This window comes from Pristiophorus japonicus, chromosome 3, assembly GCF_044704955.1.
Source record: "Pristiophorus japonicus isolate sPriJap1 chromosome 3, sPriJap1.hap1, whole genome shotgun sequence".
NCBI classification, from domain to species: domain Eukaryota; kingdom Metazoa; phylum Chordata; class Chondrichthyes; family Pristiophoridae; genus Pristiophorus; species Pristiophorus japonicus.
The window spans coordinates 285940290-285967610 of NC_091979.1; the positions used below are offsets into that span (position 1 = coordinate 285940290).

General features: G+C 43.7%; 1 protein-coding gene across 11 annotated transcripts in view; it reads left to right on the forward strand.

Moving 5' to 3' along the window:
* Nucleotides 1-27321, forward strand: part of jakmip3 (Janus kinase and microtubule interacting protein 3) — a 599024-nt gene that overhangs the window by 367614 nt on the left and 204089 nt on the right. For 6 of the 11 annotated variants that reach the window (XM_070876792.1, XM_070876782.1, XM_070876786.1 and 3 more), the window contains 8 exons: nucleotides 7447-7530; nucleotides 9707-9769; nucleotides 13674-13772; nucleotides 14804-14902; nucleotides 15031-15090; nucleotides 21121-21186; nucleotides 24442-24510; nucleotides 24602-24679. In XM_070876792.1, the coding sequence (XP_070732893.1) occupies nucleotides 7447-7530; nucleotides 9707-9769; nucleotides 13674-13772; nucleotides 14804-14902; nucleotides 15031-15090; nucleotides 21121-21186; nucleotides 24442-24510; nucleotides 24602-24679 (618 nt within the window). The remainder of the gene's footprint in view (nucleotides 1-7446; nucleotides 7531-9706; nucleotides 9770-13673; nucleotides 13773-14803; nucleotides 14903-15030; nucleotides 15091-21120; nucleotides 21187-24441; nucleotides 24511-24601; nucleotides 24680-27321) is intronic. The other 5 variants (XM_070876783.1, XM_070876787.1, XM_070876785.1 and 2 more) reach the window with 1 other exon arrangement.

A 27321-nucleotide genomic window follows, 5' to 3' on the forward strand; every position in this document is an offset into this window, starting at 1 on the left:
ATTGTTTTCTGAAAATAACTTCTGAAAGCTTCTTTGAGTCTTTAATCTTTATGTCGTTTCATACCAGACACATATTTATAATTAGGCAACATAATATTGAACTACTTCTGGGTGTGTATTTGGTTGACTTTGGGTTATAAACGTATTTTAATTTGTGGTGACACTGGGTGTGAGCGATGTATTCAAATAATGGTGTAGAAATTGCGGTCGGAGGTTCCGACCTGAAAAAAATCTACAAACGGTCCGGGAGGTTCAGAGACTTGTGATCCTGGGCCTCTACAGATAGTTCTGCATAGAGGCCCACGTATCCCAGGGACATAGGCATTTCACATGCATGCCTGGGATATGTGGGCCGGCCCAACCAATCAAAGTCGGGGTATTCCCATTCATACTTGTGGTGCATTCCGTTATATATGGAATCACCATAGTATGAATGGGAATACCTCAAAAAATACACTATACCTTAAAATATATATATTTAAAACATCACATATTTAAAATTAATCAAAATGGAATTTAATTCATTATTTAAAACAAAATTAAATTTTTTGAAAAATAAATGTACATATTTTAAAGGATCTAAAAATAAACTTACCTTATTTCACAGGTTTTTAAATCTTTAAATTATTGAAAAACATTTATTTTTCTGTCCTTTAAAAGTCTTACGCTGATAAAAGCAGGCTTTGCGCCTTATGCCTGCTTTTATCAGGCGCAATAATTTCACAGGCAGTCGCTGGGCAGAAGTTGGGCAAATAGCCCAATTCTCCACCAGTAAATGCTCATTTTTGACAGATTCGTACAATCTGTCAAGAGGATTCTTGACAGATTGCAAGTTCCGGGTTTAGGTGCATGCGCAGTGCATGCCTAAACCCAGAACTTGTGGGGCCCCTGTGGGCATGTGCGTGCACCTTGTACCCGCCCGTAGGGGCCGCAAATTCAGCCCAGTACATTTTTTTCATCACTGATTTTTAAAAATGTTTTTATATCCAGGATTGCAGACTTTATATTCATTTTAATGGCTGGGAGGGGGTTGTATGGATGGGGAGATTAGTGTGGGGAGGGTAGATGGTGGGTGGGGTTGTGTGGGGCATGTGGATGGAATGGGGTATTGTGTGGGGAGTGTGGAGAGTGTGGAGTTTGTAGAGGGGCGTAGTTTGGGGAGTGTTAATGAGGAGAGGGGTAGTTTGGGGAGTGTGAATGAGGAGAGGGGTAGTTTGGGGAGTGTGGATGGGGAAGGGGTAGGTTGGGGAGTGTGGATGAGGAGAGGGGTAGTTTGGGGAGTGTTAATGAGGAGAGGGGTAGTTTGGGGAGTGTGGATGAGGAGAGGGGTAGTTTGGGGAGTGTGAATGAGGAGAGGGGTAGTTTGGGGAGTGTGGATGGGGAGGGGGTAGGTTGGGGAGTGTGGATGAGGAGAGGGGTAGTTTGGGGAGTGTTAATGAGGAGAGGGGTAGTTTGGGGAGTGTGGATGAGGAGAGGGGTAGTTTGGGGAGTGTTAATGAGGAGAGGGGTAGTTTGGGGAGTGTGGATGAGGAGAGGGGTAGTTTGGGGAGTGTGGATGGGGAGGGAGTAGGTTGGGGAGTGTGGATGGGGAGAGGGGTAGTTTGGGGAGTGTGGATGAGAGGGGTAGTTTGGGGAGTGTGAATGAGGAGAGAGGTAGTTTGGGGAGTGTGGATGAGGAGAGGGGTAGTTTGGGGAGTGTGAATGAGGAGAGGGGTAGGTTGGGGAGTGTGGATGAGGAGAGGGGTAGTTTGGGGAGTGTTAATGAGGAGAGGGGTAGTTTGGGGAGTGTGGATGAGGAGAGGGGTAGTTTGGGGAGTGTGAATGAGGAGAGGGGTAGGTTGGGGAGTGTGGATGGGGAGGGGGGAAGTTTGGGGAGTGTGGATGGGGAGGGGGTAGGTTGGGGAGTGTGGATGGGGAGGGGGGTAGTTTGGGGAGTGTGGATGGGGAGGGCGTAGTTTGGGGAATGTGGATGGGGAGAGGGGTAATTTGGTGAGCGAGGATGGGGAGAGGGGTAGGTTGGGGAGTGTGGATGGGGAGGGAGGGTTGTGTGGATGGGAAGGGGAGGCGGGGGTGTAGATGGGGAGGGGTCCTGAATGTTGTTGGTGTCCAGGGCCCCAATTCTTAATGCAGCTCTGGTGACCTTTTATTTATATTATCTGTTGCAAACATAGCTTTTCACGATTGAAAGTGTGCAGATTTGACATCAGAGTAAGTCGGTAGTAAAACGCAGGGGCCCCAAACCGAACATTTGCAGAAAGCTCCAGCAAGGCAAAAGCTGCCCTGCTGTGGAGTTACTATACAGTGTATGTCCAGTTAATGCAGTATTATGTATGTGATTAGACAGAGATTTATTTCAAAATAATGAACTGATTCTTTTCAGTCACTGAAATTTCCAAATTCAATCTCATCTAATATTTTTCTATATCCAAAACAGGAATATTTTTTAAAAGCAGCTTGGATTTTCTGCAATCTATATTTTGCAATTAATAACACAACATACTGTTATGTATGCAGAAAGAGTCAGACTGAACACTGAGCTCAAAGTAAATTGCGAGCTTAGTCTTTTATTGCAGGTCTCCAGAGTGCCTCTCCAACCTGTGAAGCCTTCTTAAATACCAGTGCTCCCAAGGGATTATGGGTTCCCTTGGGACTCCAGGGGATGAGCCCTCTGGTGGCCGTACAGATTAAATATGTTTACATATATAACAACACTCCTCCCATCGCCCCCCACCCCCCCAAAGTCATGAGTGTAACTATTTACAATGTGAGTCGATCTAGGGCCCTTCTTACCCTGGTTGATTCTCTCAGTGTGAAAGCTGGTATTATTGAATCATTTGTTGGGCCTTCGCTGGGCTGCTGTGCAGCTGGCCTTGCTGTGTTGCCTGGTGTGTTGGGTCCTGCTGGGCTGCTGTGGATGATGGGTTCTGCTTCGTGGTCAACCGTGGTGCCGGTTGCCACTGGTGTATATGTTGGGGGATCAAAAAAGGTAGGGTCCAAGGTGGGTTGCTCAGGGTAGTCCGTGAATCTGAGTTTGATTTGGTCCAAGTGTTTCCGGTGAATGAGTCCATTTGAAAGTTTGACCCGAAACACCCTGCTCCCCTCTTTGGCCACGACAGTGCCGGGAAGCCACTTGGGACCTTGTCCATAATTCAATACAAATACAGGATCATTGATTTCAATCTCGTGTGACACATTTGCGCTATCATGGTATGCACTTTGTTGAAGCCGCCTGCTCTCTACCTGTTCATGTAGATCAGGGTGAACTAACGAGAGCCTTGTCTTAAGTGCTCTTTTCATGAGCAGTTCAGCAGGTGGGATCCCAGTGAGCGAGTGGGGTCTCGTGCGGTAGCTAAGCAGTACTCGGGATAGGCGAGTCTGCAGTGAGCCTTCAGTTACCCTCTTCAAGACTTGCTTGATGGTTTGCACTGCTCTCTCTGCCTGACTATTGGATGCTGGTTTAAACGGGGCAGATGTGACATGTTTGATCCTGTTATGGATCATGAATTCTTTGAACTCGGCACTGGTAAAACATGGCCCATTGTCGCTCACCAAGATATCGGGTAAGCCGTGAATGGCAAACATGGCCCACAGGCTTTCAGTGGTGGCAGCGGACGTGCTAGCCGACATCATTTCACATTCAATCCACTTGGAATACTCGTCTACAACCACAAGGAACATTTTACCCAAGAACGGGCCTACATAGTCGACTTGCACCCGAGACCACGGTTTGGAGGGCCAAGACCCTAAACTTAGTGGCGCCTCCCTGGGTACATTGCTTAACTGCGAGCATGTATTGCATCTGTGAACGCAGGACTCGAAGTCCGCATCGATACCGGGTCACCACACATGGGATCTGGCTATCGCTTTCATCATTACGATGCCTGGGTGGGTATCGTGGAGGTCATTGATGAAGGTATCTCTGCCCTTCTTGGGGACCACTACTCGATTGCCCCACAGAAAGCAGTCTGCTTGTATAGACATTTCATCTTTGCGCCGCTGGAACGGCTTTATCTCTTCCTGCGTTTCCACTGGGACACTGGATCAGCTCCCGTGATGCACACAGCTTTTGACTAGAGATAATAAGGGGTCCAGGTTTTAATCTGCCAGGCAGTGATGGGTGATTGCTCACTCTCAAATGCTTCCATAACCAAGACTAGACCTGCGGGCTGCGCCATTTTCACCCCCGTGGTGGGCAATGGCAGCCTACTGAGAGCATCGGCGCAGTTTTCTGTGCCTGGCCTGTGGCGGATGGCGTAGTTGTATGTGGACAACGTGAGCATCCATCTCTGGATGCGGGTCGATGCGTTGGTATTTATCCCTTCACTCTCGGGAAACAGGGATATAAGTGGCTTATGGTCAATTTCCAATTCGAATTTTAGCCCAAACAGGTATTGATGCATTTTCTTTACCCCATAGACACACGCTAACACTTCTTTCTCAATCGTGCTGTAGGCTCTCTCAGCCTTAGACAGACTCCTGAATGCATAAGCAACCGGTTGCAGTTTCCCGAAATCATTAGCTTGTTGCAATCCACACCCAATGCCATATGACGATGCATCACATGCTAGTACCAAATGCTTACATGGATCATACAACACAAGCAATTTGTTTGAGCATAACAATTTTCTCACTTTTACAAAGGCTTTTCTTGGCATTTGCCCCAAACCCATTCGTCCCCTTTTTGTAGTAAGACATGCAGTGGTTCTAACAGTTTGCTAAGACCCGGTAAGAAGTTACTAAAGTAGTTCAGGAGTCCCAGAAACGACCGCAGCTCCGTCATGTTCTGTGGCCTTGGTGCGTTCTCGATTGCCTCCGTCTTCGCGTTGGTGGACCTGATGCCGTCTGCCGCAATCCTCCTTCCCAGGAACTCCACTTCAGGCACCAGAAAAACGCACTTCGAGCATTTTAACCTGAGCCCCATGCGGTTGAGTCGACTAAGAGCCTCCTCCAGGTTCTGCAGATGCTCGACTGTGTTCCGACCTGTGACCAAGATGTCGTCCTGGAAGACTACGGTGTGCGGGACTGACTTCAGTAAGCTTTCCATGTTTCTCTGGAGTATCGCCACCACTGATCGGATTCCAAACAGGCATTTGTTATAAACAAAAAGACCTTTGTGCGTGTTATGCAGGTGAGGGCCTTCGATGATTCCTCCAGTTCCTGCGTCACGTAGGCTGAAGTCGGATCCAGCTTCATGAACGTCTTTCCTCCCGCCAGCGTTGCAAAGAGGTCATCGGCCTTTGGTAGTGGGTATTGGTCCTGCAGGGAAAAAGGATTGATAGTTACTTTGTAATCACCACAGATTCTGACTGTGCCATCTCCCTTGATGACTGGGATGATAGTACTGGCCCACTCATTGAACTCAATCAGTGAAATGATGCCCTCTCTTTGCAGCCAGTCCAGCTCAATCTCAACCTTTCTCTCATCATGTACAGTACTGCTCTCGCTTGTGATGGATGGGTCGGGCCCTGGAATTAGCTGGATCTGCACTTTTGCTCCTTGGATTTTCCTGATGCCTGGTTCGAACAGTGAAGGAAATTTGTTAAAGACCTGGGCACACGAAGTGTCGTCAGCGGGTGATAGCGCTCAGACGTTGTCCCAGTTCCAGCGTATCTTTCCCAGCCAGCTCCTGCCGAGCAGCGTGGGACCATCGCCCAGTACCACCCAGAGTGGTAGCTCCATCATAGGAGATCTTTACGGTCGCACTGCCGATTACAGGAATCAGTTCTTTTGTGTAAGTTCTTAGTTTCATGTGAACTGAAGTAAAGACTGGCCTTGAGGCCTTGTTGCACCACAATCTTTCGAAAGTCTTTTTGCCCATGATGAACTGGCTCGCGCCCGTGTCCAGCTCTATTGACACCGGGAGTCCATTTAGTTCAACATTCAGCATTATCGGGAGAAAGTTCGTGGTGAATATTTGCACCCCATGTACCTCTGCCTGCTCGGTCTGTGGCTCTGGTTCGTCGTGATTCTCCGTGGATCTGTCCTCCTCTGCAACATGGTGGTTTGCAAGTTTAATGGGATTTGCAGCTCGCCTGCACACTCGTTGGAGGTGTCCCATTGTTCCACAGCCCTTGCAAACATACCCTTTGAATCGGCATGAATGGAAACGATGATCACCCCCGCAGCGCCAACAAGATGTTAATGGCCTTGCATTCATCACCCTTGATGGTGGACTCTGAGACATGTGCGGACGTGCAGCTACAGGTATATGTGATCTGCCCTGTACGTTACGATTCGAAAAAAACATCACTTTGTTCACAGTACTTGTAGCAGCACTTTGTGCTGAGTGATTTGCTTCGTATTGTCACTGGTGGCAATGAACGCCTGGGCTATCACTATGGCCTTACTCAAGGTTGGGGTCTCTACAGTCAAAGTTTGCGAAGTATGGTTTCGTGGCCAATGCCAAGTAAAAAAAAGTCTCTGAGCATGTGCACCAAATGTCCTTGAAATTCGCAATGTCCTGCAAGGTGTCTTAGCTCGGCGACATAACTCGCCACTTCCTGGCCTTCAGACCTTTTGTAGGTATAGAACCGGTACCTCGCCATCAGAACGCTTTCCTTCAGGTTCAAATGCTCTCGGACCAGTGTGCACAAATCATCATACGATTTCTCCGTGGGTTTCGCTGGAGTGAACAGATTCTTCATGAGGCCATACGTTGGTGCCCCACAGACGGTGAGGAGGATCGCCCTTCGTTTGGCAGCGTTCTCTTCCCCATCTAGCTCATTGGCCACTAAGTATTGGTCGAGTTGCTCCACAAAAGTTTCCCAATCATCTCCCTCCGAGAATTTCTCCAGGATGCCCACTATTCCCTGCATCTTTGGGTTCACTATCTGTATCTCTTTGCCGGTTGTTGTGTGTGGAGTAAGAGTCAGACGGAACACTGTGACCTCAAAGTAAAGTGTGACCTTAGTCTTTTATTACAGATCTTCAACCTGTGAGGCCCCTTAAATATCTGTGCTCCCAAGGGATTATGGGTTCCCTTGGGACTCCAGCGGATGACCCCTCTGGTGGCTGTACAGAGTAAATACAAGTTTACATACTTTTTCAGATCTCTAATTAATTTCATTTCCTGTTTACCTATCCTTTCTAACTCACGGGTACTGCCACTACAAACGAGGTATGAGATCAGCAATACTATGCTTAATTTATGTCAACCACTAGCCTCACCATTCACTCCTCTTCAACTTCAAACATTCTTTATTTTAAAACATTAAGGCAAAAAAAAGAATGGCTGATATGAGAAATGGAAGAATCCAGAGGACCATAGTATTGGGTGTTTGTGCGCAATTGATATTGAGGCACATTGGTGGAGCAAAGTAGAGACGGTTTTACTCTCTAAATGGACAGTTGTATCTGAGTAGAAAGTCTCTGATACTGACATTCTGCAAAAGATGACTTTAGGAAAAAATATTTATCACCTTCCCTCTCTTTTTTCCCTCCTTTTAGACGCGTGAACAACTACAGACAGAAAACCAGAGATATCAAACTAAAATTGAAGATTTGGAGAAGGCTCTTGCCCAACAAGGACAGGTAATAATAAACAGTATGATATAAGACAGGCTTTTAACCCCTGATGGGTGATACTGGGGCAGAGTTCGCTGGCTTTCGAATAGAATATGAACTTACCCGATGGGGACCCTCCTTCATGAACTTACTCTCTGACGCTGCATACTAGAGGACGGCGGAATGACCCACGGATCCCGGGGCGCAGCCTGTGCGGAAACGTACCTGGGATCACATGGGCCTGGTCCTCCAATCAATACACCGAAGGGAAAGTGTCTACCTCCAAGACTGGACACGTTCTAACTTGCATTTCACCCAACGTTATATCTTTTACAGAATTATCTGCAATTGGATGTATTTTCAGAATAATTAGGACTAAGAGAATAAAGAGTTTCAAAATGATCCACTCTCTCTCTCTCACACACAGATGCAAATGGATAATAGATTTGTCTTTTCATTAATAAAACTGTATCACAGTAAATTGTACTGTATTTATTCAAGATATCAAATTATATTACTGCCTGTCTAAAATGAAAAAAGCTTTTGATAAATGAAAAAATACACTCCTTAACAGATTATTTGGTCAATATCACATTGCTGTTTATGGGAGCTTGCTTGTGCACAAATTGGCTGCTGCGTTTCCCACATTACAACAGTGATCACACTCCAAAAGTACTTCATTGGCTGTAAAGTGCTTCGAGACGTCCGGTGGTTGTGAAAGGCGCTATATAAATCCAAGTTTTTCTTTCTTTTCTTAAAGCATTTCAGCTATTGCTAAACCACCCTGGCTGGATGCAAATCCTTATTTATTTTCACCATTAACGCAGCTTAACCTGAAAAGGAATGGAAAGGTGGTTCCTTTCGCACTGAAACAGGCTCCCGTGCCTGCTTTTACTCATGTAACATTTTCATCCATAATTGCGGGGCAGTTGTTGGGCAATTAGCCCAGCTCTGCGCCAGCAATGAGTATTTCCCCGTCGGTGTGGATCATCTTTCAAGGTGTAAGTTGACAGATCGCAAGTTAGGGATTTAGGCCATGTGCTTATCGCGAACTTGCGGTCAATTTCAAAGGCGGTGTGATGACTTACTCTCAGAGTATGCCATCATATCCACTGCCAAATCTGCCCCAATGAGTTATCCTGTCTGAGTGCAATAGTGCTGCCTATGGATAACTTGTCCACTGGAAATGACTTCTACTTGATGCAAAAGTATCATCTTAGGGATTCACTGATCACATCAATGGTATGACCAGGCCAACTTGCAGACGTCTAGGTTTTGTTTGTCTTAAAAATTGGCTTTTGGATCACTTTTTTTAAACAATCAGAGGCTAATATTTGTCCCATCCCCCAGCAGAGGAAAACAGGCAAGTAAAACATTTAACATTTATTTTAATCAACAAGTTATAGAATAGACAGATAAGGTTGTTCGATAGAAATAAGTAAAACTAATATAATAGAGGATCGAAAAAAGGGCAAATGAAAGTAACTTTAAAAATATTATTTTAGTCATATATTTTCATTAAGAATATTTCAGTAGCTGAATTACTGCAACATTAGTTTCTGTTTCGTAATACTAGGCTGGAAACAATTCTTCCTTTAAATGGTTGGCCCAAAGAAATTAGAATTTCCCAAGTCTATTTGCAGTGTTAGAGTTAAGGGGAGATAAAAAACTAAAAAAAACACAAAAACATTCCTAAAACATTGCCCACACCAGCACAACGCAAATCGTGCAAAAAATTTAAAACTAAAAACACGCGCACTTACTTTTGGAGTACATTACTTTCTTCTCCGTCGCCGGGATCGTTGAATCATTCTGATTTCCCAGGTGCTCACTGCGGGTGCACTTCCGGGCAGACGGGTCGGGCAAGACTCAAAACTCGCGCTGGTGTCGCAACCAGGGGGCGTTGCACACACGACACAGCTCTTCCGGGCGCTACTGCTCAGCGCTGCCGCAAAACCCAACCGCAGGATCGCGACGAGGCACAGGAGACCTCACCGCTGCCTTACACGCCGCTCCAGGGCAAAACCCGAAGCGCAAAGGACGGAAAATCCACACCATTGTTTTGCATTTTGATATTTAAAAATAGCATAAAAATGACATTCATTGTAGATGGGGTAATGGTCAGCATGCATTTACAATGCTATTTATTTGGAATCAAAATGAGAAGTTTAAAAACACATTTTTTTTCTTTTCTATTTCTAAGGACATGAAGTGGATTGAGGAGAAACAAGCACTTTTTCGCTGGAACCAAGAATTACTAGAAAAGGTATATTTTCTCAGAATGCAAGTAGAACTAGAGAACATCGCTTCATTATCTTAATTTCCTATTTGTCTTGAAGCATGATTCAAGGTCGAAACATTAGAAAGCAAAAATAAAGAAAGTGAGTTTGAAGGAGAGAGGAAACAAGCAGGAAAAAAGGGTAAAAAAACAAATTTAAAAGCACTTTGTCTAAATGCATGTAGCATTTGTAACAAAATAAATGAATTGACGGCACAAATTGAGACGAATGGGTATGATCTGATAGCCATTACAGAGACGTGGTTGCAAGGTGACCAGGACAGGGAATTAAATATTCAGGGGTATTTGACGATCTGAATGGACAGACAGAAAGGAAAAGGAGGTGGCATAGCTTGATTGATAAAGGATGGAATCACTGCAATAGTGAGAAATTATATTGGCTCAAATGATCAGGATGTTGTAACAGTTTGGGTGGAGATAAGGAATAATAAGGGGAAAAGTCACTGGTGGAAGTAGCCTATAGGCCCCCTAACAGTAGCAACTCTGTTGGTCGGAGCATAAACCAGGAAATAGTGGGGGCTTGTAAAAAGAGAACAGCAATAATCATGGGTGATTTTAACCTCCATATTTTAACCTCCATATTGATTGGACAAATCAAATTGGTCAGGGTAGCCTTGAGGAGGAGTTCATAGTGCATAAGGGACGGGTTCCTTGAGCAGTATGTAACAGAACTAACCAGGGGGCAGGCTATCTTAGATCTGGTCCTGTGTAATGAGACAGGATTAATAAATAACCTCCTAGTAAAGGATCATAGAAACATAGAAAATAGGTGCAGGAGTAGGCCATTCGGCCCTTCGAGCCTGCACCTGCATTCAATATGATCATGGCTGATCATCACCTCAGTACCCCTTTCCTGTTTTCCTTCCATACCCCTTGATCCCTTTAGCCATAAGGGCCATATCTAACTCCCCCTTGAATATATCCAACGAACCGGCATCAACAACTCTCTGCGGTAGAGAATTCCACAGGTTAACAACTCTCTGAGTGAAGAAGTTTCTCCTCATCTCGGTCCTAAATGGCTTACTTCTTATCCTTAGACTATGTCCCCTGTTCTGGACTTCTCCAACATCGGGAACATTCTTCCTGCATCTAACCTGTCTAGTCCCGTCAGTATTTTATATGTTTCTATGAGATCCTCTCTCATCCTTCTATACTCCAGTGAATACAGGCCCAGTCGATCCAGTCTCTCCTCATATGTCAGTCCTGCCATCCCGGGAATCAGTCTGGTGAATCTTCACTGCACTCCCTCAATAGCAAGAATGTCCTTCCTCAGATTAGGAGACCAAAACTGAACACCATATTCCAGTTGAGGCCTCACCGATCCCCTTGGAACGAATGATCATAGCATGATTGAATTTCAAATTCAGATGGAGGGTGAGAAAGTTGGATCTCTAACCAGCGTACTAAGCTTAAATAAAGGAGACTATGAAGGTATGTGTCATGTTTGTAACTACAATGTAACACCACTGTATTACTGTATACACTCAACTTAGATACAGACCTTGACCACATGGGGTGAACTTGTGGGAGACACTCCTTACCTGATCACTCAGGTAGATAAAAGGAGGTCCCACGCAGGGTCATCTCTGCTGGAGTGCTGTACTAAAGAGTTAAGGTTACAGAGTGGCCTTGTCCCTGGAACGTGCCTCGTGTGGTTTCATGCTGTATAGTAAAGACTTTACAGTATGAGGCGGAGTTGGCTAAAGTGGATTGGGAAAATAGATTAAAGTGTAGGACGGCTGATGAACAGTGGTGTACATTTAAGGAGATATTTCACAACTCTCAAGAAAAATATATTCCAGTGAGGAAGAAAAGGTGTAAGAAAAAAGAGCCATCCGTGGCTAACTAAAGAAATAAAAGACGGTATCCAATTAAAAACAAGGGCATACAGATTGGCCAAGACTAATGGGAGGACAGAAGATTGGGAAGCTTTTAAAAGTCAGCAAAGAATGACTAAAAAAATGATTAAGAAAGGGAAGATAGACTGAAAGTAAACTAGCACAAAATATAAAAACAGATAGTAAAAGTTTCTATAGGTATATAAAAAGGAAAAGAACAGCTAAAGTAAATGTTGGTCCCTTAGAGGACGAGACCGGGGAATTAGTAATGGGGAACATGGAGATGGCAGAAATTCTGAACAAATAGTTTGTACCAGTCTTTACGGTCGAGGACACTAACAATATTTCGACAGTGGATAATCAATGGCTATTGTGGGGGAGGAACTTAACACAATCACAATCACTGAGGAGGCGTACTCAGTAAGGTAATAGGACTAAAGGCGGATAAATCCCCTGGACCTGATGGCTTGCATCCTTGGGTTTTAAGAGAAGTAGCCGCAGGGATTGTGGATGCATTGGTTGTAATTTATTAAAATTCCCTGGATTCTGGGGAGGTCCCAGCAGATTGGAAAACTGCAAATGTAATGCTCCTATTTGAAAAAGGAGGCAGACAAAAAGCAGGAAACTATAGACCAGTTAGCCTAACATCTGTGGTTGGGAAAATGTTGGAGTCCATTATTAAAGAAGCAGTAGCAGGACATTTGGAAAAGCATAATTCGGTCAGGCAGAGTCAGCATGGATTTATCAAGGCGAAGTCATGTTTGACAAATTTGCTGGAATTCTTTGAGGATGTAACGAACAGGGTGGATAAAGGGGATCCAGTGGATGTGGTGTATTTGGACTTCCAGAAGGCATTTGACAAGGAACCACATAAAAGGTTACTGCACAAGATAAAAGTTCACGGGGTTAGGGATAATATATTAGCATGGATAGAAGATTGGCTAACTAACAGAAAACAGAGAGTCGGGATAATTGGTTCATTCTCTGGTTGGCAATCAGTAACTAGGGGGGTGCCGCAGGGATCAGTGCTGGGACCCCAGCTATTTACAATCTATATTAACGTCTTGGAAGAAGGGACTGAGTGTAACGTAGCCAAGTTTGCTGATGATACAAAGATGGGAGGAAAAGCAATGAGTGAGGAGGACACAAAAAATCTGCAAAAGGACATGGACAGGCTAAGTGAGTGGGCAAAAATTTGGAAAGTGTGACACTTTGGCAGAAAAAAAATCAAAGAGCAAGTTATTATTTAAGCGGAGAAAGATAGCAAAGTGCTGCAGTACAACGGGACCTGGGGGTACTTGTGCATGAAACACAAAAGGATAGTATGCAGATAGAGCAAGTGATCAGGATGGCCATTGGAATCTTGGCCTTTATTGCAAAGGGAATGGAGTATAAAAGTTGGGAAGTGTAAATACAGCTATACAGGGTATTGGTGAGGCCACACCTGGAATACTGCGTGCAGTTTTGGTTTCCATATTTATGAAAGGATATATTTGCTTTGGACGCAGTTCAGAGAAGATTCACTAGCTTGATTCCGGAGATGAGGGGGTTGACATAAGGAAAGGTTGAGTAGGTTGGGCCTCTACTCATTGGAATTCAGAAGAATGAGAGCTGATCTTATCAAAATGTATAAGATTATGAGGGGACTTGACAAGGTGGATGCAGAGAGGATGTTTCCACTGATGTGGGTGACCAGATCTAGAGGGCATGATCATAGAATAAGGGGTCGCCCATTTAAAACTGAGATGAAGAGAAATTTCTTCTCACAGAGGGTTGTAAATCTGTGGAATTTGCTGCCTCAGAGAGCTGTGGAAGCTGGGACATTGAATAAATTTAAGACAGAAATAGACAGTTTCTTAAACAATAAGGGGATAAGGGGTTCTGGGGAGCAGGCAGGGAAGTGGAGCTGAGTCCATGATCAGATCAGCCATGATCTTATTGAATGGCGGAGCAGGCTCGAGGGGCCCTATTTCTTATGTTCTTATGTTCAAGGGTTAAGGGTTCAAATGAATCTTGTGTTTTTATTTTCACAGATTCGGCAAATGGAGAATGAAGAAAACCGCCTCAGACATGATGTGCAGGACGTGAAAGACCAAAACGAACTTTTAGAGTTTCGTATTCTAGAACTTGAAGTAAGACAACCTTGAGGATTTTACACCCATTTCCTTTTTCATTGATCAGAATTATCCTCCTGATGTAGAGCTATTGTGGAAGAATTATCGGGTACAGTAGCATAGTGGTTATGTTACTTGACGAGTAATCCAGAGGCCTGGACTAATAAGCCGGTAGACTAGAGTTCAAATTCCGCCATAGTAGCTGGAGGGAATAAAAAGCTAGCATCAGTAATGGTGAGCATGGAACTACTGAATTGTTGTTAAAAACCTTTCTGGTTCCCTAATGCCCTCTAGGGAAGGAAATCTGCTGCCCTTACCCGGTCTGGCCTATAGGTGACTCCAGACCCACAGCAGTGTGGTTGACTCTTAACTGTCCTCTGAAATGGTGGCTCACCACCACCCTCTCAAGGGCAATTGGGGATGGGCAATAAATGCTGGCCAGGGTCGAATCTAAATAAAAATTGCTCTGGTTATATGTAGTGACACTGTAAATCCATTCATGAAGATTTCCTCTGGTGTGCTACTAGTAAAATTATAACATCTAAACATTTAAAACATTTAAAAATTCTTTACAATTTCACTGGAAATACCAAACAAACAATCTTCACAAACTCATTTATATCACCACACACAGGGAGCAGAAGAATTTTTCCCTGTCAACTGTAAACACAGAGATTACACTATTGCATATGCATCACGATTGGCTGATAGTTTTCTTTTGCTGCAAATTAATTCATAATGTTACAATTTGGATACTTAACATTATATGAAAAACTTCATAAAACAAGCTTTTCTCATTATTGGTTCTAAGGAGTATTCTCGACTCTGCCTTTATTTGACTTTAGTGGTTATGTGTTGGGGATGATGATGCGGCAATTGTCAAATTATTACCCCAAATCAAATTCATCAACTGTACTTAATCTGGACAAATATTTATTGTTTTTACATATCAAAACTCTTAAACTTCTTTTCACTGATTGGAATTTTTTTTAATGTATAAATATTTTAAAAAGTAGCATTTTATCCTCAAAAGAAAATTGTTCTTTCAGGAGCGAGAACGACGGTCACCTGCCATTAATTTTCATCACATCCCATTCCCGGAGGAGACGAGTCCTCTCCAAGTCTACTGTGAGGCAGAAGGAGTAACAGTAGGTGCATCTCTGTTATTGAATTTCCCTAATAGACACAGTTTAAATTCATTTTATTTATAACACAGACTAATGTGTTTATAGCATCTGTTAACGTTTCTTCATAATCCTTTCTTCTCTTTTGTCAGGACATTACAATAGCAGACCTCATGAAAAAGCTGGATATTTTAGGAGATAACGCCGTAAGTGTATGTTGCATTTCTGATCATGCATGTTTTCCTTTATATTTTATAAGCCTGACAATGGAGGAAGCCAGGGTGAACCTTAGAACAGCATTAATCATCCTTGTATGTTCTATAGCAGCGAACTTTTATAATCTATCTATATAAATAAAAATCTTCAATCAAGCATATATCCATCATAATTCAGACAGCGCACTCCTTAATGCCATAATTTTAGCCTGGCCTTCTATCCAAAAGCAGGAGCTGGGTATTTGCAAGGTACTGAGAATCTACAGAAAACAACCTCAACAATTGGCTTCCAATGTGAATATTTTTTAAATTTATTATTAATATATTTTATTTTATTAATCTTGCAATTTATCCCATACAGACCATTTCCCCACACCTGGCAATATCTGAGAATATAGCCTTAAAAAACAGGTCATGTTAAATATAGCTCTGTCTCTGCTCCTATCCATCACACTCATATTGCAGATCTGTATGGGAACTTATGGGTGATTGTCCATGTTTTTATACCCATTCTTCTAAATAGATGTAAAATTATTAGCAGCATGTCAACTGTTTCCCAATATGTGCCTCTGGTGTGCAAGGCACCTTCCCAGCAATCTGAACTCAGATATTTACCCTATGCTATAAGCCACGATTTGATATTGAAATAATGCGGGGAATATTAACTCCCAAAATGAATGGGTTTGGATCAAGTGGGATGTAAAAACATTTTAAATCTCAAATCCAAACCCAACCAGCCTTGAACCTGCCCATTCCCGGTTTTAACGGTGCTGGGGCAGAGAGCAGACAATCAACCTGCTCCCAATATTTAAATGTGGCTGCATGTCTCACAATTTAGTTCCATTTTAAATTTAACCCTGGCCGGCCAGATTTCCCGAGCCTCGGGAAACCCGACAGCTAAAGGGAGGCGAGGACTGCTGTGTGGAAGAGGTCATTGCTTTTCCAGCACTGCTTGTGGTTCAGGAGTGCTTTCTCCCAGCCCACTAAGCTAACCTGCTTCCTTCCCCGTGATCGGACTCCCACCCCACGCTATCACTGACCCCCATCTCTGCCCTGATCTGTCCCCGACACACTACAATCACCACCCTGACTCTCCAAGCCATGTGGTACCCACCTGCCCCCCCACCCCTTGCAAACTCTACCCAGCAGCAGGAAACCTACCTGCTCCTGGGCTACAGTCTCTGCTGCAGCTTGCCCTGCCAGTCAGTGAGCCCAGACTGTCAATCAGGCTCGCTTCTGGGCAGGGATCCTGTTGGAAAAAGCACGTATGCTGGAGTCTAAACTCCACAGCATCGGGAAAACCCAGACCACGAACAGAACTCCCTCCTCCGCCCCTGCCCCCCCATCTCCCACCCCTCTTCCGCTTAGAAATCGCACCCCAGTAGAGGTCACGGCCACTATCTCTACTGGTGGTGGCAATACGGTGGAGGAGGATTTCCTGGAGTGTATTAGGGATGGTTTTCTGGACCAATATGTCGAGGAACCAACTCGAGAGCTGGCCATCCTATACTGGGTGTTGTGTAATGAGAGAGGATTAATTAGCAATCTTGTGCGAGGCCCCTTGGGGAAGAGTGACCATAATATGATAGAATTCTTCATTAAGATGGAGAGTGACACATTTAATTCAGAGACTAGGGTCCTGAACTTAAAGAAAGGTAACTTCGATGGTATGAAACGTGAATTGGCTAGGATAGACTGGCGAATGATACTTAAAGAGTTGATGGTGGATAGGCAATGGCAGACATTTAAAGATCACATGGATGAACTTCAACAATTGTACATCTCTGTCTGAAGTAAAAAATAAAACGGGGAAGGTGGCTCAACCGTGGCTAACAAGGGAAATTAGGGATAGTGTTAAATCCAAGGAAGAGGCATATAAGTTGGCCAGAAAAAGCAGCAGACCTGAGGACAGGGAGAAATTTTGAATTCAGCAGAGGAGGACAAAGGGTTTAATTAGGAGGGGGAAAATAGAGTATGAGAGTAAGCTTGCAGGGAACATAAAAACTGACTGCAAAAACTTCTATAGATATGTGAAGAGAAAAAGATTAGTGAAGACAAATGTAGGTTCCTTGCAGTCAGAGTCAGGTGAATTTATAATGGGGAACAAAGAAATGGCAGACCAATTGAACAAACCAGCTATTTACAATATACATTAATGATTTAGACGAAGGAATTGAATGTAATATCTCCAAGTTTGCAGATGACACTAAGCTGGGTTGCGGTGTGAGCTGTGAGGAGGATGTTAAGAGGCTGCAGGGTTATTTGGACAGGTTAGGTGAGTGGGCAATTACATGGCAGATGCAGTATAATGTGGATAAATGTGAGGTTATCCAATTTCATGGTAAAAACAGGAAGGCAGAATATTATCTGAATGGTGACAGATTAGTAAAAGGGGAGGTGCAACGAGACCTGGGTGTCATGGTACATCAGTCATTGAAAGTTGGCATGCAGGTACAGCAGACGGTGAAGGAGACAACTGGCATGTTAGCCTTCATAGCGAGAAGATTTGAGTATAAGAGCAGGGAGGTCTTACTAGAGTTGTACAGGGCCTTGGTGAGGCCACACCATGAATATTGTGTACAGTTTTGGTCTCCTAATCTGAGGAAGGACATACTTGCTATTGAGGGAGTGGAGGGAAGGTTCACCAGACTGATTCCCTGGATGATAGGACTGACATATGAAGAAAGACTGGATCGACTAGGCTTATATTCACTGGAATTTGGAAGAATGAGAGGGGATCTCATAGAAACATATAAAATTCTGATGGGATTGGACAGGTTAGATGCAGGAAGAATGTGCCCGATGTTGGGGAAGTCCAGAACCAGGGGTCACAGTCTAAGGATAAGGGGTAAGCCATTTAGGACCGAGATGAGGAGAAACTTCTTCACTCAGAGAGTTGTGAATATGTGGAATTCTCTACCACAGAAAGTTGTTGAGGCCAGTTCGTTAGATATATTCAAAAGGGAGTTAGATGTGGCCCTTACGGCTAAAGGGATCAAGGGGAATGGAGAGAAAGCAGGAATGGGGTACTGAAGTGCATGATCAGCCATGTTCATATTGAATGGTGGTGCAGGCTCAAAGGGCCGAATGGCCTACTCCTGCACCTATTTTCTATGTTTCTATGTTTTTATACTTTGGTTCTGTCTTCACTAAGGAAGACACAAATAACCTTCCAGAAATTATAGGAGACCGATGGCCTAGCGAGAAGGAGGAACTGAAGGAAATTCTTATTAGTTAGGAAATTGTGTTAGGGAAATTGATGAGATTGAAGGCCGATAAATCCCTGGGGCCTGATAATCTGCATCCCAGAGTACTTAAGGAAGTGGCCCTAGAAATAGTGGATGCATTGGTGGTCATTTTCCAACATTCGATAAACTCTGGATCAGTTCCTCTGGATTGGAGGGTAGCTAATGTAACACCACTTTTAAAAAAAGGAGGGAGAGAGAAAACAGGGAATTATAGACTGGTAGCCTGACATCAGTAGTTGGGAAAATGTTGGAATCAATTATTAAAGATGTAATAGCAGTGCATTTGGAAAGCGGTGACAGAATCGGTCCAAGTCAGCATGGATTTATGAAAGGGAAATCATGCTTGACAAATCTTCTAGAATTTTTTGAGGATGTAACTAGTAGAGTGGACAAGGGAGAATCAGTGGATGTGGTGTATTTGGACTTTCAAAAGGCTTTGGCAAGGTCCCACACAAGAGATTTGTGTGCAAAATTAAAGCACATTGTATTGGGGATAATGTATTGATGTGGATAGAGAACTGATTGGCAGACAGGAAGCAAAGAGTGGGAATAAACGGGTCCTTTTCAGAATGGCAGGCAGTGACTAGTGGGATACTGCAGGTTCAGTGCTGGGGCCCCAGCTATTAACAATATACATTAATGATTTAGACAAAGGAATTGAATGTAATATCTCCAAGTTTGCAGATGACACTAAGCTGGGTGGCAGTGTGAGCAGCGAGGAGGATGCTAGGAGGCTGCAGGGTGTCTTGGACAGGTTAGGTGAGTGGGCAAAGGCATGTCAGATGCAGTATAATGTAGATAAATGTGAGGTTATCCACTTTGATGGCAAAAACAGGAAGGCAGAATATTATCTGAATGGTGACAGATTAAGCAAAGGGGAGGTGCAACGAGACCTGGGTGTCATTGTACATCAGTCATTGAAAGCTGGCATGCAGGTACAACAGGTGGTGAAGAAGGCAAATGGCATGTTGGCCTTCATAGCGAGAAGATTTGAGTATAGGAGCAGGCAGGTCTTACTGCAGTTGTACAGGTCCTTGGTGAGGCCTCACCTTGATTATTATGTACAGTTTTGGTCTCCTAATCTGAGGAAGGACATTCTTGCTTTTGAGGGAGTGCAGTGAAGGTTCACCAGACTGATTCCCGGGATGACAGGACTAACATATGAAGAAAATCTGGATCGACTAGGCTTATATTCACTGGAATTTAGAAGAATGAGAGGGGATTTCATAGAAACATATAAAATTCTAACGGGATTGGACAGGTTAGATGCAGGAAGAATGTTCTCGATGTTGGGGATGACCAGAACCAGTGGTCACAGTCTAAGGATAAGGGGTAAGCCATTTAGGACTGAGATGAGGAGAAACTTCTTCACTCAGAGAGTTGTGAACCTGTGGAAATCTCTTCCACAGAAAGTTGTTGAGGCCAGTTCATTAGATATATTCAAAAGGGAGTTAGATGTAGTCCTTATGGCTAAAGGGATCAAGGGGTATGGAGAGAAAGCAGGAATGGGGTATTGAAGTTGCATGATCAGCCATAATCATATTGAATGGTGGTGCAGGCTCGAAGGGCCGAATGGCCTACTCCTGCACCAATTTTTCTATGCTGTGAATCTATAGTGTGCCATTACTACTGTTCACTTATCCATTTAATCTTTAATAATTATGGTCGACAGTTTATGGCCTGAGCCATTGTCTTATAGACTTTTATTCTACCACCTTCTGAGGTTGAGGAAGATCATACAAGAACGTGTGATCTACCCAATAGACCAAACACAGTGACAAGGGATTTGACTCTTGTGCTCACTACTAATGACTCATTAGATATTGGTCTGAGATGCAGAACCGAGGGAAAATAGAGAGTAAAACCCCCCAAAATGTGACCATAATGGAATGATAGAGTCCCTTATCTATCTGACCTCTGAAATATAAAAATAATGAATATACTGAAAACTGTCGAATTGTATTTTTTGAGCCTCTGAGATGCAAGGAATTGGCCCCTGCCTGAACTGTGACCAAAATCGCCAGTGCATTGCAAATGAGGCCTCAGCCCATTTTTCCACTGCTTTGCTCTGTGAAAATAGGCATACTGAGGGGACAATGCAGAGGAAAATTGACCCCTACAAATAGCCGAATTCTTTAATGCTAACTTGCTGACAGGAGCAAGATATGGGTGCATGTGATGGGGGTTCTTTGACCCCCTCCCTCTTCTGCTCTCCGTCAGATGTCTGGAGATACCAGTACAGCTATATGGTCTCTTAAATTGTCAAGACTGCCTGACTTCAATCATACGAAGACGATATTTTTTTCCTACTCAAAACAAATAAAGTGTCTTCTAAATCAAAGCAAAAACTTAGCCTCTGACCACAGCCGATTTAATTATAAGGGGCACCCGGTCATAGAGACAGCGGTTCATTTTTTGCTCCCAATACAAGTGACAAATATCTATCGCTACATTTGCACTGATTAAAACCAGACATATCAATCGTCTGCATTTTGCACAGATGTGTGGACCATCTCATCTATTTCTGCAGGGTTTCTCACGCTATCCACAGTAACTTCAGCAGATGCTGGAATGCAACTGCTCAGTATAATGGTGATGTGTATGTGTTTGTACCAGATCAAGCTGGGTTTATGGTCTGTTTGGCTGCATGCCTTTAGGAGACAGACAAGAGATCACTGGCTTGGAGTGAGGAAAGAAGCATGCACTGTTTAAGGAGGTGAAGAAAATACAGAAATGTTTCATTTTTAATTTGTTATTTATTTATTTACTTATTAACTAGAATTTGGCCAATGATGAACAAGTGGTTGTGATACAGGCCCGAACAGTTTTGACCTTGGCAGAAAAGGTAACATTTTTATTTCTTTATTGTATATATTAATCAGAAACAAACTGGTAACAATCCTTCTGTATATCAAAGGGTTCAAAACATTACATAGAACAAGGACTCATTGATAATGGGCATGTGTAGTGAGCTTATGTTAAAAAAATGTTAAAGAAATCAGGCTAACATTTAGAAATATGATTTCAAAATAATTTGAACCATGGGAGGGAGAAAGAGGGAGGGAGAAAGAGCGTAATCTCGCGCACTTCAATCCTCTTGGGACAGGTCCATTGGTGCTAATGGGGCGCGATCGGCAGCGCTACGTGCGTTTCAGCACCTCTCCCCTTCGCTTAAAGGGAAGGACCGCTGCACATTCTGCCTGGCCTCTGATCGCCTCCACAAGGCCACCAGAGCAGCGTGATGCCAAGGTTGCAGCCCGGCACCCGAAACAGAGTGCCGGGCTGCACGATGGCGGCCCAGAACACACTAGGGAACAAGAATTGGAGCTGACCGGTGAGTCGCCAAAACCAGCAAGTTGGCGACGCGGGGCGCTCCTGACCTCCCCATTAACTTCCGCCCCACGAAGAGATGTCGGCCCGGTTCACAACCCGCGAGGCTGATACTGACACGCGCTCGCCCCAGCCTCGCGGGGCACAGGGCAAGATCTGCCGCGGGGGGCGGAAAGGGGTCAGCGTGCATGGCGATGAAGTCATCGGCGGTTGTGCGGCGGCCCGGGTGCGATGATGGCACCACCTCCGCTAACTCCCCCGCAAATTACCGTCAGCTGGTAACTCCCCCCCCCCCGCCGGACGAAAAGTGTTTCATACCAGGCAGCGCAAAAAGGGGAAATTTCGACCCCAGATTATTTTGTTGAAAACTGGCAATCACGCTGGTACAATTAGTGCCCTGTAGCTAATTTAGACATACTGATAACAGCAGCCAAAAGGTCAACTGGATATGGGAGAGTATTTTTTCTGATGTTAGTTGGGAGGTGTGCAATTAACACTTGTCGAGCCATTATTGTGCTGCCTTACCTGATTCTGCAGAGTTAGCTTTAATTGCGTAGGGTGGGTGAGCTTCCAGCCCATGCTGGGGTTGGGAGTTCAGTGAGTGGATGAGGGTGGGGCGGAAGAATTCTGGAAGGAGGCTGAGGAAGATGACTAGAGGGTACTGTTGACTGTTACAGCACTGGCAGTGCAAACACCATGGTACACGATAGCTGGTGTTGTTGCAGCAGATGACACAACTGCATCTGGCTGGCTGCTGATTGAAGAATCTCTGCTTTTGCTAGGCAAATGGGCCTCAGACTGTAAACGTGGATGGGAGATACAGCAGGTGAATATAATTTGCCTCAGGTGCAGCCTAATTTATTTGGCAATCGCCCCACCACTTCTCTTTTTCTTTCAGAAACTCTTTGGGAAAATCATTATTTCAATATTGTGCCAACAAAATGGCAGTGCCAGAACACCTGACCCCAAATCTCCTGACCAGCTCAGTGGAAACAAGAAAGAAACAAAAAGAATCAGGAAAATCAAGTCCAGAAATAGCCAAAAATGCTGTTACAAATCGTAATATAGAATTATACAGCACAGAAAGAGGCCTTTCGGCTCATCATGCCTGTGCCGGCTTTTTGAGAGAGATGTCCAATTAGTCCCATTTCACTGGTCTTTCCCCATAGCCCTGCAAGTATCGTCATTTCAAGTATATATCCAAGTATAATATGGAGCTCTTTAAATAGACTATCATATCGGCACACCCTTTATGCCCATTTTATATGGGCCAGTAGACAACTGAGTGCTGCATTAAGGAAAACATCAAGAAATTGTATGGATATCTAAATAACATCATCAGGGCCTAATTTTAATGTGATTAACTGCACATAGACAGACGTCTCTGATGTCAGTACAAAACTCGATTGGAAAGTTGATTGTGCGCTAAATGGATTGATATCTGATGTAACAGATCTTTGTCAATTTTTCCAATTGGTTACATTCATCTTATGCCAGTTCATCTTGCAAAATCAATTGGATAACTTACCATGGGACATCAGAAGCAAGTGGGAAAAACATGGGGAGAATTATAAAGATAGGAGAGGAGGATCAGAGGAAAGAAGTGGCTTGAAGGAGAAAATTATATCTTAAACATCATTTTCTCTATTTTTCCTCAATGAATTCCTAGTTTCAAATGTACCTTCCTGGTACAGTACATATGCCACACTTCTTAAAAGCCTCACCACTTGGATTTGAATCTGTTATTTATGCTTACTCGGAGGGGAATAGTAAACTTAATTATAGCATTCAAAAACGTAGGTGGCCATGTGAAGGTTAGTTTGGAATTAATTGATTAAAATAATAGACAATGATTATTATTGCAGGTAAGGTAGGTAAGAACCAAAGTTCTAGCCCAAAAGGAGTCCACAGGTATGGTAGCATAGTGGTTATGTTACTAGACTAGTAATCCAGCCTGGATTAGCTGTGAGTTCAAATCCCATGATGGTAGCTGGGGGCATTTAAATTCAGTTAAATAGATCTGGAATAAAAAGCTAGTGTAAGTAATGGTGACCATGAAACTATCAGATTGTTGTAAAAGCTCATTTGGTTCATGAAGGTCCTTTAGGCAGGAAATCTGCTATCCTTACCTGGTCTGGCCTACATGTAACTCCAGACCCACAGCAATGTGGTTGACTCTTAACTGCCCTCTGAAATGGCAAGCCACTCAGTAATACCAAACCACTATAAAGACTGTAACAATTCAAGTCATCATCATCATAGGCAATCCCTCGGAATCGAGGATGACTTGCTTCCACTCCCAAAGTGAGTTCTTTGATGGCTGAACAGTCTGATACGAGAGCCACAGACCCTGTTATAGGTGGGACAGACATTTGTTGAGGGAAGGGGTGGGTGGGGCTGGTTTGCTGCGTGCTCCTTCCGCTGCCTGCGCTTGGCCTCTTCATGCTTTTTACATTGAGACTCGAAGAGCTCAACGCCCTCCCGGATGGACTTTCTCCACCTCGGGCAGTCTGCGGCCAGGGTTTCCCAGGTGTCAGTGGTGATGTCGCACTTTACCAGGGAGGCTTTGAGGGTGTTCTTATAACGTTTCCGCTGTCCTCCTTTGGCTTGTATTCCAAGTAGGTGGCTCACCACCACCTTCTCAAGGGCAATAATGCTGGCCTTGCCACATCTCATGAATGAATAAAACAAAATATGAACTTATTTCAAGATATTTAGAAGTAAATTTAAATTCTGTTTGAGTCTCTTTGATTTTTCATTCAACTTCCAGTGGCTGCAACAAATCGAAGTGACGGAATCTGCTCTACAACAAAAGATGAATGACATTGAAAATGAAAAGGTATGCAGTAAGCACAAACAATATCAATAATATTAAAGTCTCCATATGAGAGACTTCACAGTTCCTTAATTATTTCTCTTTCTGTTCACAGGAGCTTTTCAGTAAACAGAAGGGTTACTTGGATGAAGAACTGGACTACAGGAAACAAGCCATGGATCAAGCCCATAAGGTAAGATTCCTTGTTTTCTGTAAATTTTCACTCTCTGTTAAAAAGGTATTAATTTATTAAAATAAAGTCCAATCCCACTCAAGACTTTGCAAACAGTTCACTGGACAAAAAGCGTGCCTTCAAATAAACAGTGAGGCTGATTCTACAATGAGGTGCATCGGTAGTTCTGGTGGCAGTCAGGTGAGTGGGGTGAGTGTACTACCAGGTGAGCAGACCTTAGGCCTGTTTCTCATCGAATGCATACTGACCACCATTCAACAACTAGGATGCGATTTAAGAGCAGAATGCAATTGCTGTTTTTTCTGCACTTCTGTCATTAGGCTTTTAAAAGTGATGCAAATAGATTTACTGTAGCTGTTGGTACCATGTCATGTGTTCAGCACCAATAATATGTTGAAGCCATTCAGCACCCATTTGAAGGTCCCTCCAACTATTTTGGAGATGGCAATCTTTAAGGAGATTGCCACTGTTTTGCTGCAGACTTTTTGTTGCTGATTTCAGTTGTATCCTCATTTAAAAAAAAATTATTCAGCAGCTCCCCATTTTCCATCTGTGGCATTAAGTGCAGTAAAATCTGAGACGTGTGTTCTGCAGAGTAAACATAGAAACATAGAAAATAGGTGCAGGAGTAGGCCATTCAGCCCTTCTAGCCTGCACTGCCATTCAATGAGTTCATGGCTGAACATGCAACTTCAGTACCCCCTTCCTGCTTTCTCGCCATACCCCTTGACCCGCCCTAGTAGTAAGGACTTCATCTAACTCCTTTTTGAATATATTTAGTGAATTGGCCTCAACTACTTTCTGTGGTAGAGAATTCCACAGGTTCACCACTCTCTGGGTGAAGAAGTTTCTCCTCATCTCAGTCCTAAATGGCTTACCCCTTATCCTTAGACTGTGACCCCTGGTTCTGGACTTCCCCAACATTGGGAACATTCTTCCTACATCTAACCTGTCCAAATCCGTCAGAATTTTAAACGTTTCTATGAGGTCCCCTCTCATTCATCTGAACTCCAGTGAATACAAGCCCAGTTGATCCAGTCTTTCTTGATAGGTCAGTCCCACCATCCCGGGAATCAGTCTGGTGAACCTTCGCTGCACTCCCTCAATAGCAAGAATGTCCTTTCTCAAGTTAGGAGACCAAAACTGTACACAATACTCCAGGTGTGGCCTCACCAAGGCCCTGTACAACTGTAGAAACACCTCCCTGCCCCTGTACTCAAATCCCTTCGCTATGAAGGCCAACATGCCATTTGCTTTCTTAACCGCCTGCTGTACCTGCATGCCAACCTTCAATGACTGATGTACCATGACACCCAGGTCTCGTTGTACCTCCCCTTTTCCTAATCTGTCACCATTCAGATAATAGTCTGTCTCTCTGTTTTTACCACCAAAGTGGATAACCTCACATTTATCCACATTATACTTCATCCTCCATGCATTTGCCCACTCACCTAACCTATCCAAGTCACTCTGCAGCCTCATAGCATCCTCCTCGCAGCTCACACTGCCACCCAACTTAGTGTCATCCGCAAATTTGGAGATACTACATTTAATCCCCTCGTCTAAATCATTAATGTATTAATGCCCTTCCTCAAGTTAAAATTAGTATACCGGTCTATTTGATCGTTTTGGAGGAGGATTTGAGGAGACATGAAAAGGAGGTGTGTTTATAACTGAGGCAATGTGGACCACATTTCCTTACCCAACCACCCTTATCTACAGACCAAAGTACAGTACACTGGGGAGTCAATTAGAAAATATACCATCACCTCTAGGCACACCTTGGTGGCGTTTGTGAAGGTGATATCAACTTTGAATTTCTACATTACTAGATCAAGTTCTATCTTACAGATGTACAAAACTAATCCTATTTCCCCATCTCTCCCCATAAGCCTGTATCTTCCTTTGCTTCAAATATTTTTTCCAATTTTCCCTTAAGAAGATGCAATGGTCTCTGCCTCAAACACTCCCTATGGCAAAACATTACAGTCCAAAAGTCCTCAGTGTAAAGATTTTTTCCTAATCTCTCTCCTCATTCCCTTAATGACAGTTTTAAATTGATGGCCCCTTGTCACTGACTCCATAACTAGAGGAAATAGTCTTTCCCTAATCATTCTATCAAAACCCACCATAATTTTCAAACCCTCTATCAAATCTCCTCTTAGCCTTTTCTGCTCTAGTGGAAATAATCCTAGTATGTCAAGTTTCTCCTCATATTGCTTTCCATCAAAAACATCAAACAGGAAGGGGAGATTAGAGATGGCTCAGTAGTTGAGGAGGACAGCTGATTCAAGGATGATTTTTTTTTTGGGAGTGTTATGTATGCAACCCTATGTAACCAGTATTATACCGCGTACCTGTTGGAGTCCCAAGGGATCCCAGCATCCCTTGGGAGCACTGTATATAAGCAGACCTTCCATGCTGTACCAGCACTCTGGAGTTAGAATAAAGGAACTAAGGTCACACTTACTCACGTCTACAGTACTCAGTTACATTACTTTATTATGAACGTAACAACTGGCGACAAGATAATGAACCATCACGCGAAAATGCAGAGGACTGTTGGTATCCTGGAGAAATTCTCAGAAGGGGACGATTGGGAGGCCTTTGTGGAGAGACTCGACCAATACTTCGTGGCTAAT